Genomic DNA, 14487 nt, shown 5'->3' on the forward strand with positions numbered 1-14487 from the left:
CCCATTCACCCCCACCCCCCGCCCTCCTCCCCTTCCACCACCCCTAGTTTGAAAGCAAACACCATCAACTTCTGCGCTCATGAAATTGTTTCACTCCAGTGTTCTCAACTGGGCTGATTTTGACCTCTCTAGAACAAGTTCTGGTTATCACCACATGGTGCCGGCATCTAGTGGGTAAAGACCAGGGATGCTGCTGTTAAACATCCTACAATATACAGGACACTGCCTCCCCATGACAAACAATACATACCCCAAATGTCAATATTGTTGAGGTTGAGAAACCCTGGTCTAAACTGTTGGGGAATAATATTAAAATTTTTATCTAAAAAATCCCAACCATTTTCTATTATTTTATAAAGATATTGAAAATATGTAAATAAATCTCAATTTTTTTCTTTTTTTCTTTTGTGCTATTTAATGGTTTGTATTTTTTAATAATAAATTAATTTTAAAAAATAATAAATTAATTTTTTATTGGTGTTCAATTTGCCAACATACAGAATAACACCCAGTGCTTATCCCATCAAGTGCCCCCCTCAGTGCCCGCCACCCAGTCACCCCCACCCCCCACCCTCCTCCCCTTCTACCACCCCTAGTTCGTTTCCCAGAGTTAGGAGTCTTCCATGTTCTGTCTCCCTTTCTGATATTTCCTACCCATTTCTTCTCCCTTCCCCTCTATTTAATGGTTTGTATTGTAGCTAGATTTATATTTTAGTCATTTTGAAGTGCACATTTCTACACACTTGCATTGAGGATATTCACATTGTTGGGCAACCATCACCACCATCCATCTCCAGAATGTCTTTATCTTCCCAAATTGAAACTTTGTACCCCTTAAACACTAACCTTCTACTTCCTCCCTCCTTCCAGCTGCTCACAACCACCATTCTACTTTCTGTCTGTGAGTTTCACTACTCTTGGTACCTCGTATAAGTGGAGTGATATAAAATTTATCCATTTGCAATATCTCAATTTTGACCTTCCCAATTTTCAAAACCTGAACTTCTGAAGTCCACTTTTCTTCCAAATTTCCTCCACCCACAGCCCTCCTTGCCTCAATGGATACAATTCCATTCTTTCATTGTTCAGGCCCCAAACCCTGGAGCCAATCTTGGCTCCTCTCTTTTATCTCACACCCATCTCCCTACTGAGAACAAATCCTCTTGGCTCTATCTTCCGAGTATAGCCCCATGGACAAGTTCTCAAGGTTTTCACTACTAGTGCCACCCTGGCCCTACCTTCCTATACATATTTCACCTGGCTTGCTGCAGGTGGCTCTGAGCAGACATCCTCACACCCTGCAATCCATTCTCAACCCAGCAGCTAGAATGATCTTTGAAATCCTGTCATATGGTGTCATGCATCTGCCCCAAACCCTGCAACGACTCCCCACATCACTCAGAACTTACGAAAGCAAAAATCTTCCAAAGGCAGGGAAAGCCTCACAAGATCAGTACTGGATATCTTACCTCCTTTTGCATTTGCTCCCATTCTCTACTCCAGCCACATCCTCCCCCAGGTGACCTCCCACCTCAGGGTCTTTGTATTAACCTTACCATTTATCCAGGGTACTCCACCCTAGATGTGCATTCACCTTCTTCATAAATGTATGCTTGGGATGCCTGGGTAGCTCAGCAGTTGAGCGTCTGCCTTCGGTTCAGGGGGTGATCCTGGAGTTCCGGAACTGAGTCCCACATCGGGCTCCTGCAGAAAGCCTGCCTGCTTCAACCTCTGCCTCTCTCTCTCTGTCTCCCATGAATAAATAAAAAAATCTTAAAAAAAACAAATGTAATGTACTCAATAAGGTTTATTAAGAACAGGCTTTTTAATAGGACAACTTGCTTTTCCCATACACCTCTATCTGTTTATCCTTGTGGAGACCGAACTTAAAATATGACTGACACAGTAAAAAGTAAACAAAAAATGTTGTTCTAGAGGGGCTGCTAGTGACATTGTTTCCTGACCACAGTTGATTGGCCCAAGCTGAAAGAGAACACATTTGTACAGATCAGAATCATTTTGAGTTTTTTTTTTTTTTTTTTTTTTTTAGAGAATAGACTTTAATTGTAGATAGTTCCTGGCTATATTGAACACTTATTAGTTATATGAATATATCTAAGGTACAAAACCAAACTGCCCCTAGTGCTTCATTTGGGAATAAAAATACAGTTTGATAGGTGTGTCACAAAGGCTAAATGAGATAGAATATAAAAGTCCTTAATATTTCATTAGAATAAAAACTGCATTTGTTAATCACAGCTGCAATGAATATTCTGTTCCAACTTAGAAATCAATTACAGTTAAAGGAAAACAAATAAAACAGCTCTTCTTAAAGCATATTTAGTGACACACGGTTTATATAGCACTTTCATTCATATTATGTGAATTAATTCCCAAAATGCCCTTAAATTTCACATTCATGGTGAACAGAGAAAACTAATGCTTATGGAAATTAAGGACCATTCAAAGTCACAAATCTACTAAGTGGTCCATTTGGATTTTTTTCCTTGTTTTATTTTTTTATTTTTTTTTACTGGAATTCAATTTGCCGGCATTTAGCATAACACCCAGTGCTCATCCCGCCAAGTGCCCCCCTCAGTGCCCATCACCTAGGCATTCCAACCCCCACTCACCTCCCTTTCCACTACCCCTTGTTCATTTCCCAGAGTTAGGTGTCTCTCATGTTTTGTCACCTTCACTGATATTTTCACTCAATTTCTCTCCTTTCCCTTTACTCCCCTTCACTAATTTCCAAATGAATGAGACCATATAATGTTTGTCCTTCTCCGATTGACTTATTTCACTCAGCATAATACCCTCCAGATCCCTCCACTTCGAAGCAAATAGTGGGTATTTGTCGTTTCTAATGGCTGAGGAATATCCCAGTGTATACATAGACCACATCTTCTTTATCCATTCATCTTTTGAGGGACACCGAGGCTCCTTCCACAGTTTGGTTATTGTGGACATTGCTGCTATATACATTGGGGTGCAGGTGTCCCGGTGTTTCATTGCATCTGTATCTTTGGGGTAAATCCCCAGCAGTGCAATTGCTAGGTCTAGGGCAGATCTATTTTTAACTCTAAGGAACCTCCACACAGTTTTCCAGAGTGGCTGCACCAGTTCACATTCCCACCAACAGTGCAAGAGGGTTCCCTTTTCTTCGCATCCTCTCCAACATTTGTGGTTTCCTGTCTTGTTAATTTTCCCCATTCTCACTGGTGTGAGGTGGTATCTCATTGTGGTTTTGATTTGTATTTCCCTGATGGCAAGTGATGCAGAGCATTTTCTCATGTGCTTCTTGGCCATGTCTATGTCTTCCTCTGTGAAATTTCTGTTCATGTCTTTTGCCCATTTCATGATTGGATTGGTTGTTTCTTTGCTATTGAGTGTAAGAAGTTCTTTCTAGATCTTGGATACTAGCCCTTTATCTGATATGTCATTTGCAAATATCTTTTCCCATTCTGTAGGTTGTCTTTGAGTTTTGTTGACTGTGTCTTTTGCTGTGCAGAAGCTTTTTTTTTTTTTTAAGATTCATTTATTTATTCATTCAGAGAGAGCGAAGAGAGAGGCAGACACAGGCAGAGGGAGAAGCAGACTCCACGCAGAAAGCCCGACGCGGGATCGAGCCCCGGGTCTCCAGGATCACACCCCGGGCTGCAGGCGGCGCCAAACCGCTGCGCCACCGGGGCTGCCCTGTGCAGAAGCTTTTTTTCTTGAAGTCCCAATAATTCATTTTTGCTTTTGTTTCTCTTGCTTTCATGGATGTATCTTGCAAGAAGTTGCTGTGGCCAAGCTCAAAAAGGGTGTTGCCTGTGTTCTCCTCTAGGATTTTGATGGAATCTTGTCTCACATTTAGATCTTTCATCCATTTTGAGTTTATCTTTGTGTATGGTGAAAGAGATTGGTCTAGTTTCATTCTTCAGCATGTGGATGTCCAATTTTCCCAGCACCATTTATTGAAGAGATTGTCTTTTTTCCAGTGGATAGTCTTTGGTGCTTTGTTGAATATTTGTTGATCATAAAGTTGAGGGTCCACTTCTGGGTTCTCTATTCTGTTCCATTGATCTATGTGTCTGTTTTTGTGCCAGTACCACACTGTCTTGATGACCACAGCTTTAGGTAGTACAGCCTGAAATCTGGCATTGTGATGCCCCCAGCTATGGTTTTCTTTTTCAATATTCCCCTGGCTAATCGGGGTCTTTTCTGATTCCACACAAATATTAAGATGATTTGTCCCAACTCTCTGAAGAAAGTCCATGGTATTTTGGCAGGGACTGCATTAAGTGTGTAAATTGCCCTGGGTAGCATTGACATTTTCACAATATTAATTCTTCCAATCCATGAGCATGGAATATTTTTCCATCTCTTTGTGTCTTCCTCAATTTCTTTCAGAAGTGTTCTGCAGTTTTTAGGATATAGATCCTTTACCTCTTTGGTTAGGTTTATTCCTAGGTATCTTATACTTTTGGGTGCAATTGTAAATAGGATTGACTCCTCATTTTCTCTTTCTTCAGTCTCATTGTTAGTGTATAGAAATGCCACTGACTTCTGGGCATTGATTTTGTATCCTGCCACACTGCCGAATTGCTGTATGAGTTCTAGCAATCTTGGGGTGGAGTCTTTTGGGTTTTCTCTATACAGTATCATGTCATCTACGAAGAGAGAGAGTTTGACTTCTTTGCCAATTTGAATGCCTTTTATTTCTTTTTGTTGCCTGATTGCTGAGGCCAGGACTTCTAGTACTATGTTGAATAGCAGTGTTGAGAGTGGACATCCCTGTCGTGTTCCTGATCTTAGGAGAAAGGCTTCTAGTGTTTCCCCATTGAGAATGATATTTGCTGTGGGCTTTTCATAGATGGCTTTTAAGATGTTGAGGAACGTTCTCTCTATCCCTACACTGTGAAGAATTTTGATCAAGAATGGATGCTGTATTTTGTCAAATGCTTTCTCTACATCTATTGAGAGGATAATATGGTTCTTATTTTTTCTCTTGTTGATATGATCAATCACATTGATTGCTTTACTAGTGTTGAACCAGCCTTGCATCCTGGGGAAAAATCCCACTTGGTCATGGTGAATAATTTTCTTAATGTATTGTTGGATCCTATTGGCTAGTATCTTGTTGAGAATTTTTGCATCTGTGTTCATCAGGGATATTGGTCTATAATTCTCCTTTTTGGTGGGGTCTTTGTCTGGTTTTGGAATTAAAGTGATGCTGGCCCCATAGAACGAGTTTGGAAGTACTCCATCTCTTTCTATCTTTCCAAACAGCTTTAGTAGAATAGGTATGGTTTCTTCTTTATATATTTGATAGGGCAGCCTGGGTGGCTCAGTGGTTTAGCGCTGCCTTCAGCCCAGGGTGTGATCCTGGAGACCCGGGATCGAGTACCACGTTGGGCTCCTTGTATGGAGCCTGCTTCTCTCTCTGCCTGTGTCTCTGCCTCTCTCTCTCTCTCTCTCTCTCTCTCTGTCTTTATGAATAAATAAATAAAATCTTTAAAAAAATAAACATTTGGGGATCCCTGGGTGGCTCATCAGTTTGGCGCCTGCCTTTGGCCCAGAGCGTGATCCTGGAGTCCCAGGATCGAGTCCCTGCACGGAGCCTGCTTCTCCCTCTGCCTGTGTCTCTGCCTCTCTCTCTCTGTGTGTCTCTCATTAATAAATAAAATCAATAAAAATGTTTAAAAAATAAAAAATAAAAAAATAAAAAAATAGACATTTGATAGAATTCCCCTGGGAAGCCCCTGGCCCTGGACTTTTGTGTCTTGGGAGGTTTTGGATGACTGCTTCAATTTCCTCCCTGGTTATCAGCCTATTCAGGTTTTCTATTTCTTCCTGCTCCAGTTTTGGTAGTTTGTGGTTTTCCAGAAATGCATCCATTTCTTCTAGATTGCCTAATTTATTGGTGTATAGCTGCTCATAATAAGTTTTTAAAATCGCTTGTATTTCCTTGGTATTGGTGGTGATCTCTCCTTTCTCATTCATGATGTTATTAATTTGAGTCTTTTCTCTTTCTTTTTAATAAGGCTGGCTAATGATTTATCTATCTTATCAATTCTTTCAAAGAACAAACTCCTGGGGATCCCTGGGTGGCGCAGCGGTTTGGCGCCTGCCTTTGGCCCAGGGCGCGATCCTGGAGACCCGGGATCGAATCCCACATCGGGCTCCCGGTGCATGGAGCCTGCTTCTCCCTCTGCCTGTGTCTCTGCCTCTCTCTCTCTCTCTGTGACTATCATAAATAAATAAAAATTAAAAACAAAAAAACAAAAAAAACAAAGAACAAACTCCTGGTTTTGTTGATCTGTTCCACAGTTCTTCTGGTCTCTATTTCATTGAGTACTGCTCAAATCTTTATTAACTGTCTTCTGCTGGGTGAAGTTTTCATTTGCTGTTCCTTCTCCAGCTCCTTTAGGTGCCAGGTTAGCTTTTGTATTTGAGTTCTTTCCAGTTTTTGGATGGATGCTTGTATTGCGATGTATTCCCCCTCAGGACTGCTTTTGCTGTGTCCCAAAGATTTTGAACGGTTGTGTCTTCATTCTCATTAGTTTCAATGAATCTTCTTAATTCTTCTCTAATTTCGCAGTTGACCCTTTCATCTTTTAGCAGGATGGTCTTTAACCTCCACGTGTTTGAATTCCTTCCAAACTTCTTGTGGTTTAGTTCTAGTTTCAAAGCATTATGGTCTGAAAATATGCAGGGGACAATCCCAATCTTTTGGTATCGGTTAAGACCTGATTTGTGACCCAGTTTGGTCTATTCTGGAGAAAGTTCCATGTGCACTTGAGAAGAATGTGTATTCAGTTGCGTTTGGGTGTAAAGTTCTATAAATATCTGTGAAATCCATCTGGTCCAGTGTATCATTTAAAGCTCTTGTTTCTTTGGAGATGTTGTGTTTAGAAGATCTGTCGATTGTAGAAAGTGCTACACTCAAGTCATCAAGTATAAGTGTATTATTATCTAAGTATGTCTTAACTTTGGTTATTAATTGATTGATATACTTGGTGGCTCCCACATTCGGGGCATAAATATTCATGATTGTTAGGTCCTCTTGTTGGATAGATCCTTTAAGTATGATATAGTGTCCCTCTTCATCTCTTACTACAGTCTTTGGGATAAACTTTAATTTATCTGATACAAGGTTGGCTATCCCTGCTTTCTTTTGAGGACCATTTGAATGGTAAATGGTTCTCCACCCTTTCATTTTCAGGCTGTAGGTGTCCTTATGTCTAAAATGAGTCTCTTGTAGACAGCAAATAGATGGGTCTTGCTTTTTTATCCAGTCTGAAACCCTGCGCCTTTTTTTTCCCCTGCGCCTTTTGATGGGGTCATTAAGCCCATTCACATTCAGAGTTACTATTGAAAGATATGAATTTAGTGTCATCATGATACCTATTCAGTCCCTGTTTTTGTGGATTGTTTCTGTGGACTTCCTCTTTCTTTTACAGAGTCCTGCTTAATATTTCTTGCAGAGCTGGTTTGGTGTTCACATATTCTTTCAGTTTCTGCCTATCTTGGAAGCTCTTTATCTCTCCTTCTATTCTGAATGAGAGCCTTGCTGGATAAAGTATTCTTGGCTGCAGGTTCTCCTTATTTAGGACCCTGAATATATCCTGCCAGCCCTTTCTGGCCTGCCAGGTCTCTGTGGAGAGGACTTCTGTTAACCTAATACTTCTCCCCATAAAGGTTAGAGATCTCTTGTCTCTTGCTGCTGTAAGGATCTTCTCTTTATCTTTGGAATTTGCAAGTTTCACTATTAAATGTCGAGGTGTTGAACGGTTTTTATTGATTTTAGGGGGGATCTCTCCATCTCCTGGATCTGAATGCCTGGTTCCCTTCCCAAGTTAGGGAAGTTCTCAGCTATGATTTGTTCAAATACAGTTTCTGGACCTCTGTCCCTTTCGGCGCCCTCGGGAACCCCAATTAAACGTAGATCTTCCTTCTGAGGCTGTCATTTATTTCCCTTAATCTATCCTCATGATCTTTTAATTGTTTTTCTCTTTTTTCCTCAGCTTTCTTCCTTGTCATCAACTTGTCTTCTATGTCACTCACTCGTTCTTCTACCTCTTTAACCCTCGTCTTTGGACCTCCAGTTTGGATTCCATCTCATTTAATGGATTTTTAATTTTGGCATGATTAGATCTAAATCCTGCAGTCATGAAGTCTCTTGAATCCTTTATGCTTTTTTCCCAGAGCCACCAGTAGTTTTATAATTGTGCTTCTGAATTGGCTTTCTGACATCGAATTGTAATCCAAATTCTGTAACTCTGTGGCAGAGAGTACTGTTTCTGATACTTTCTTTTGTGGTGGGTTCTTCTTTCTAGTCATTTTGCTCAGTGCAGAGTAGGTAAAAACAAATTGTACTAGAAAAAGGAAGAAAAAAAAGAAAAAAGGAGAGAGAGAAAAAAAAGGAGGGGTACCCTCTGATTCTATATATTGTAAATCCTTCGTCTTCCCCTGGAGCTTTCCAGTGATGGTTGGTCAAAACCTTGCTCTTCCCTTGTCCTTCCAGCTGGTCATCTGGGGGAGGGGCCTGCTGTGCTGATTCTCAGGTGTATGCACCTGGGGGGGGGGGGCTTCCCCGCCTCCCGCCAGGTGCACGGCTCAGTGGGAGCTGTTTATCCTGTGAGGCCTCTGTTCCCTGGTGGCTGTGTTCCCAGGCAAAGGGTGACACAGGGAGGAACAACCACACTGGCGGCAGCCAGCTCTCCAGCCCTGGAGTCAGCTCCCGCAGTAACCACCGCAGCTCCCAGTCCGCAGGGGCCTGGATGCTCCAGGGGCGGGTCACTGACCTGCACAGCTCCAGGCATCATCCAGTGGCAGGAGCGTCCACAACGTCTTGTGTCCTCCGGCCTCCGCCCGTCCCGAGGGATTGCAGGATCACGGGCTGTGTCCCCCCGGCGTCCTGGGCTCCCGGGCCTGCGCCGCTGGGATCGGGCTCCCGGGGGCCGCGCAGCCACCCCCCGCGCCGGGCGGGCTCCAGCCCTTTACCCTGTGGGGTGTGGGTGCTCTCTCCCGGACGCACCTCCTCTGTTAGTGACCCTGGGAGACTGGAGGCTCCACCACCCCTCCTGGGATCCTGCTTGTGTTCCCTGCTGAGCGCCTTTCCATTCGGGAAGAATCTGGTGCAGATTCTTGAAGTTCCTGCTTCTCCGGGGCTGGGCTCCCCTGTCCCAGGGGTTCTCACCACCCGGCCTTAGCCCGGCTCCTCGCGGGGCCCCTCCCCAACTTGATTCTTTTTTATTTTATTTTTTTCTGTCTTCCTACCTTATTAGAAGCGCAAACTCTTCTGTGGTATTCCAGCTGTTCTCTCTTTAAGTCTCAGGCCGAATTCATAGGTTTTCAGGCTGATTTGAAAGTTATCTAGGTAAGTTGGTGGGGACAGGAGACTTGGGGACCCTACTCCTCCACCATCTTGCCCCGCCCTCCCCCAATAAAAATCTTTTTTTTTTTTTTAAGTTTATTTATTTATTTATTTATTTTTTAAGATTTATTCATTTATTCATTCAGAGAGAGCGAGAGAGAGGCAGAGACACAGGCAGAGGGAGAAGCAGGCTCCACGCAGGGAGCCTGATGTGGGACTCGATCCCAGGTCTCCAGGATCAGACCCCGGGCTGCAGGCGGCGCTAAACCGCTGCGCCACCAGGGCTACCCTAAAAATCTTTTAAAAAGATTTTGTTTTACTTATTTATTCATGAAAGACCCAGAGAATTCAGAGGCAGAGACATAGGCAGTGGGAGGAGCAGCTTCCCCCAGGGAGCCTAATGCGGGACTCAATTCCAGGACCCCAGGATCACGACCTGAGCCAAAGGCAGATGCTCAACCACTGAGCCACCCAGGTGTCCCTCAATAAAAATATTTTAAAAAATAAAAATTTAGAGGTTTTTTTTGGGGAATAACTCAATCTGGGTTGAAAATGCTTACCTTTGTTTTCTTTCTTTTTTTTTTAAAGATTTTATTTATTCATGAGAGACACAGAGACATAGGCATAGGGATGCAGAGACATAGGCAGAGGGAGAAGCAGTCTCCATGCAGGGAGCCGGATGTGGGCCTCCATCCCAGGACTCCAGTATCACACCCTGAACTGAAGGCAGACACTCAACCGCTGAGCCATCCAGGTGTCCCTTACTTTTGTTTTCAACAGGATCTATAACACACCAATATTATTATGCTCATTTCTCTGTATTGCAATCATTTGGTTCCCTACTCAATTTGTGCACAGCAGAAAATAAACTCACATTGGATTGGAGCTCATGGAATCAAAGTGAATTAAAGCTGCATCAAATAAGTCTTTCCTCTCTAACAAATTATAATTTTTGAGAAATCTTTCAGTCCTAACTATATTCCCGATAGCTAGGTCCCTTCTATTTCCTCCAAAAATTTCTCCTTTCATTATATTGTCTTGACACGTTAAAGGCTTTATCACTTGTCTTAGCTTGGGTTCTCAGAGAAACAAATGCTGAGCCAAGGATTTATGTGCAAGTGTTTTATTGGTAGGAACAAAGAACATGGAACATGGGTGAGAGAGAAGTGATACATGGAAGAAATACATCTGTCAAGTTTATATTAAGTCAGCTACCACAGAGAATGAGCAGAATTTTCATCCTGTGGGGAAATTCTGGAAAATGGTACAAAATACAAATCTAAGAATTATCCTAGTTAATGGATGAAAGACAATGAATCCCATAGCTCTCCATCAAGGGCTGTCTTTGTGTGGGCATAATTCCCTGGAGGTTCTGCCACCACCTATTGGGCAAAGTTGGTTCTGGATGGGGTTGGCAATTGGCCGTCACGCAGTGGATATGGTGAGAGGATCCCAGGGAATGTGGGAGAAATGTGGACAGCATCTACTACTCCAATCTTCACTGAACACTCAATTCTATCAACATTATTCTCAAATGAGCTAAGTTCTGAACACATTCCACATGTGTGTAACTACCAGTTCTGATGGCATCTCCAGAGAGTCCCAGAAAAAAAAAATAAACCATGTAAGAAAAACAACTTTTATTCTATTGTATTCATTATTACATGTTTTAGGATCTTAGAGGGTGTATCTTAAAATTGTATATATGGGAATAAAAGTCAAATAAAAGAAGGAAATGAAGAAAGAAAGAAAGATGGAAGGATCACAAAGAATGAAGCTACATCTCAGAGTTTTCTTAAGCAGTATATTAGTATGAATATAATCAGAAAAATATAGATTCCTATTTTGAAGTTTAAAATCACATCACTGTTCTTACAAAAAGTAGGATAGAAACTCCATGTCAGCTAGCCAGGTAACAATCCCAGTCAACCTCATTCTCTTCTTTTGAAAAGTGGGGTGAATGAATGGAAATATCTCCAAGACATGTTTTCAAGATGAAGTAAAGTCATACATGTGAAGGAACAGGCACAGTTCTGATATGGTAAACACTGGTATGACCATGTAAGACTTCATTCCATTTCTTGTGGGGAAAACAAGCACACAAACAAATGAAAGTGAAGAACATCAACATTTTATTTATTTATTTTTTTATAATAAATTTATTTTTTATTGGTGTTCAATTTACCAACATACAGAATAACACCCAGTGCTCATCCTGTCCAATCATGAAATGGGCAAAAGACATGAAGAGAAATCTCACAGAGGAAGACATAGACATGGCCAACATGCACATGAGAAAATGCTCTGCATCACTTGCCATCAGGTAAATACAAATCAAAACCACAATGAGATACCACCTCACACCAGTGAGAATGGGGAAAATTAACAAGGCAGGAAACCACAAATGTTGGAGAGGATGCGGAGAACATCAACATTTTAGAGTACAATTTTGGGGGCAGCCACAGCAGCACTTGATATGATGAGTACTTTAAACCTAAAGTTAGAAATCTTAAGAATGGCTACAAGAAAGCTGATAAAACATGGAACTTTTTGGACAGCATATAGGGAAGAAAAGTCAAAAAGGACTACAGAGGGATTGTTGAGGAGAGACTAATACAAAAACAAAAAGGAAGTCATGGGTACTTTGGGAATTAGATAAATCAAAGATGTCTATTAAAGGAGAAAAATATTTAAATTCACATTTGCCTTTGGGGCCTGCAATGTCCACTTGGTTCTGAGGCCAGTGGCCCATCATGGACATGAGGCTGCTCTGTTGAGGAGCCTTCGCAGGGCGCCCTTCACATCCTTGTTCCTCAGGCTGTAGATAAAGGGGTTCAGCATGGGGGTGACCACAGTGTACATCACTGATGCAACTGAGCTTCTCTGGGAAGAATGGGTCACAGCAGAAGTGAGATAGACCCCCAGGCTTGTACCATAGAACAAGGAGACCACAGAAAGGTGAGACCCACAAGTGGAAAATGCTTTATACTTGCCCTCAGTGGAAGACATCCTCATTAAGGAGGAGACGATCTGAGAGTAAGAGAAAAGAATCCCAGTGAGAGGAAAAACACACAGCAGAGCAGTGGCAACATACAAGCAGATGTTATTGATGAGGGTGTCAGAGCAGGCCACCTTGAGAATCTGAGCCAGTTCACAGAAGAAATGTGGAAGTTCAGTGCCTGTACAGAAGGTCAGCTGCCCTACCATTAGAATATGAATCAGGGAGACCCAGAAAATGGTGAGCCAACAAATCAGAACCAGGAGGACACAGAGTCGTGGGTTCATGATGATGGTATAGTGCAGAGGGTGGCAGATGGCCACAAACCGGTCATAGGCCATCACAGTCAAGAGGAAATCATCCATTCCAGCAAAAATCATAAAGAAATACACCTGAGTGATGCATCCTATATAGGAAATGTCTTTGCTGTGTACCTGGATGTTTAGCAGCATCTTCGGGACAGTGGTGGAGATGAAACAGATGTCAACAAAAGACAGGTTGGAGAGGAAGAAGTACATGGGGGTGTGGAGGTGGGAATCAGAAAGGATAGCCAGGATGATGAGCAGATTTCCCAGTACAGTCACCAGGAACATGGACAGGAACAAGCCAAAGAGGAGAGGCTGCAGTTCTGGATCTTCTGAGAGGCCCAGAAGGAGGAATACTGATACTTCTGTCTGGTTTCCTGCTCCCATGTAGCTGGTCTGTTTGCTGGAAAAGGAGACAAAAGCAACCCTCAATGAACAGTCAGCTGTGGGTGAATTCCTAGTATTCACCTTTGATCCCACTTTGCATGGACATCCTTCACCTTCCACTAGTCCTTCCAATGCCAGTGACTCATTCATTGAAGTGGCAACCCATTTCTATTTTATTTTTTAAAAAGCTTTATTTATTTATTCATGAGCGACAGAAAGAGAGGCAGAGACACAGGCAGAGGGAGAAGCGGGGCTCCCTGCAGGGAGCCTGATACAATACTCTATCCCAGGACCCCAGGATCAGGACCCGAGCCAAAGACAGGAGGTTCAACCAAAGACCCACTCAGGTGCCCTACCCATTTCTATTTTAAATGTGTATAATCATTCAGACTATCTTCAACTTAGCAGAAATCTTTCTCTTTTTATCTGCTACTCACTGGTTCTAGTTCTTCTATTCAATCTATGGATATAAACCAATTTCTTCTTTGGTATGATCTTCCAAAATAATTGAAGACATTCAAAGTCTTTTCTTTGATTACTCCCTTTATTCTAATAACCCTATCATAGTGATTAGGATGGGTTTTCAACTCAAACAACATTTACTCTGTTACCTGATGTCACAGTTGACATGCTGGTGTCACAGTTAACTCTCAGGTATCTTTTTTTCCCTAAAAATGTGGTTACTGCTATTACCTTCTTATTTATTTATTTATTTATTTATTTATTTATTTATTTATTTATTTATGATAGTCACAGAGAGAGAGAGAGAGGCAGAGACATAGGCAGAGGGAGAAGCAGGCTCCATGCACCAGGAGCCCGATGTGGGGATTCGATCCCGGGTCTCCAGGATCGCGCCCTAGGCCAAAGGCAGGCGCCAAACCGCTGCGCCCAGGGATCCCTATTACCTTCTTTATAATGATTCAAAATGCTGTTGTGCACAGTAAGATGTCAATAAATAATAGCTATTTTATTAATCTATTCCTTTTATGATAATTATTTTTTGACATACAACTGCCCCAAAATACAGTGTTATAGAACTGTGATTTAGAAAAAGGGGTCTTGAGGGTGCCTGGGTAGCTCAGTCAGTTAAGCGTTTCTTTTGCCTGAGGTCATGGTCTCTAGGTCCTGGGATCGAACCCCATATTGGGCTCTCTGCTCAGCAGGGAGTCTGCTTATCTCTCTGCTTGCCACTCTGCCTACTTGTGCATGTGGCCTCTCTGTCAAATAAATAAATAAAATCTTAAAAACAAAAAAAGAAGGAAAAGGGATCTCGAGTCAGACTTTCTAGAATAAAAATTTGGTCTACTAATTTACCCACTGTGTGGCCCTGACAAAGTTAATTAATCTCTTGTAGCTGCAGATACCTCACCTCTACAATGGGGGTGGTAAATAATCCATACATTGCAAGCCTGGTGAGTGAATTAAATGAGATC

General features: G+C 42.1%; 1 protein-coding gene across 1 annotated transcript; it reads right to left on the reverse strand.

The window, feature by feature from the left end:
- Positions 1-11709: 11709 nt before the first annotated feature.
- LOC140611369 (olfactory receptor 7D4-like) lies at positions 11710-13059 on the reverse strand. Its single transcript, XM_072788149.1, has one exon. The coding sequence runs from the start codon at positions 13052-13054 to the stop codon at positions 12116-12118; it is 939 nt and encodes a 312-aa protein (XP_072644250.1). The 5' UTR covers positions 13055-13059; the 3' UTR covers positions 11710-12115.
- Positions 13060-14487: the final 1428 nt, after the last annotated feature.

Source organism: Canis lupus, chromosome 19 (genome assembly GCF_048164855.1).
Source record: "Canis lupus baileyi chromosome 19, mCanLup2.hap1, whole genome shotgun sequence".
Taxonomy (NCBI): Eukaryota; Metazoa; Chordata; class Mammalia; order Carnivora; family Canidae; genus Canis; species Canis lupus.

What these genes read in the sequence shown, in the direction of transcription:
- LOC140611369 (XM_072788149.1), bottom strand. Translation starts at nt 13,054, where the DNA reads ATGGGAGCAGGAAACCAGACAGAAGTATCAGTATTCCTCCTTCTGGGC.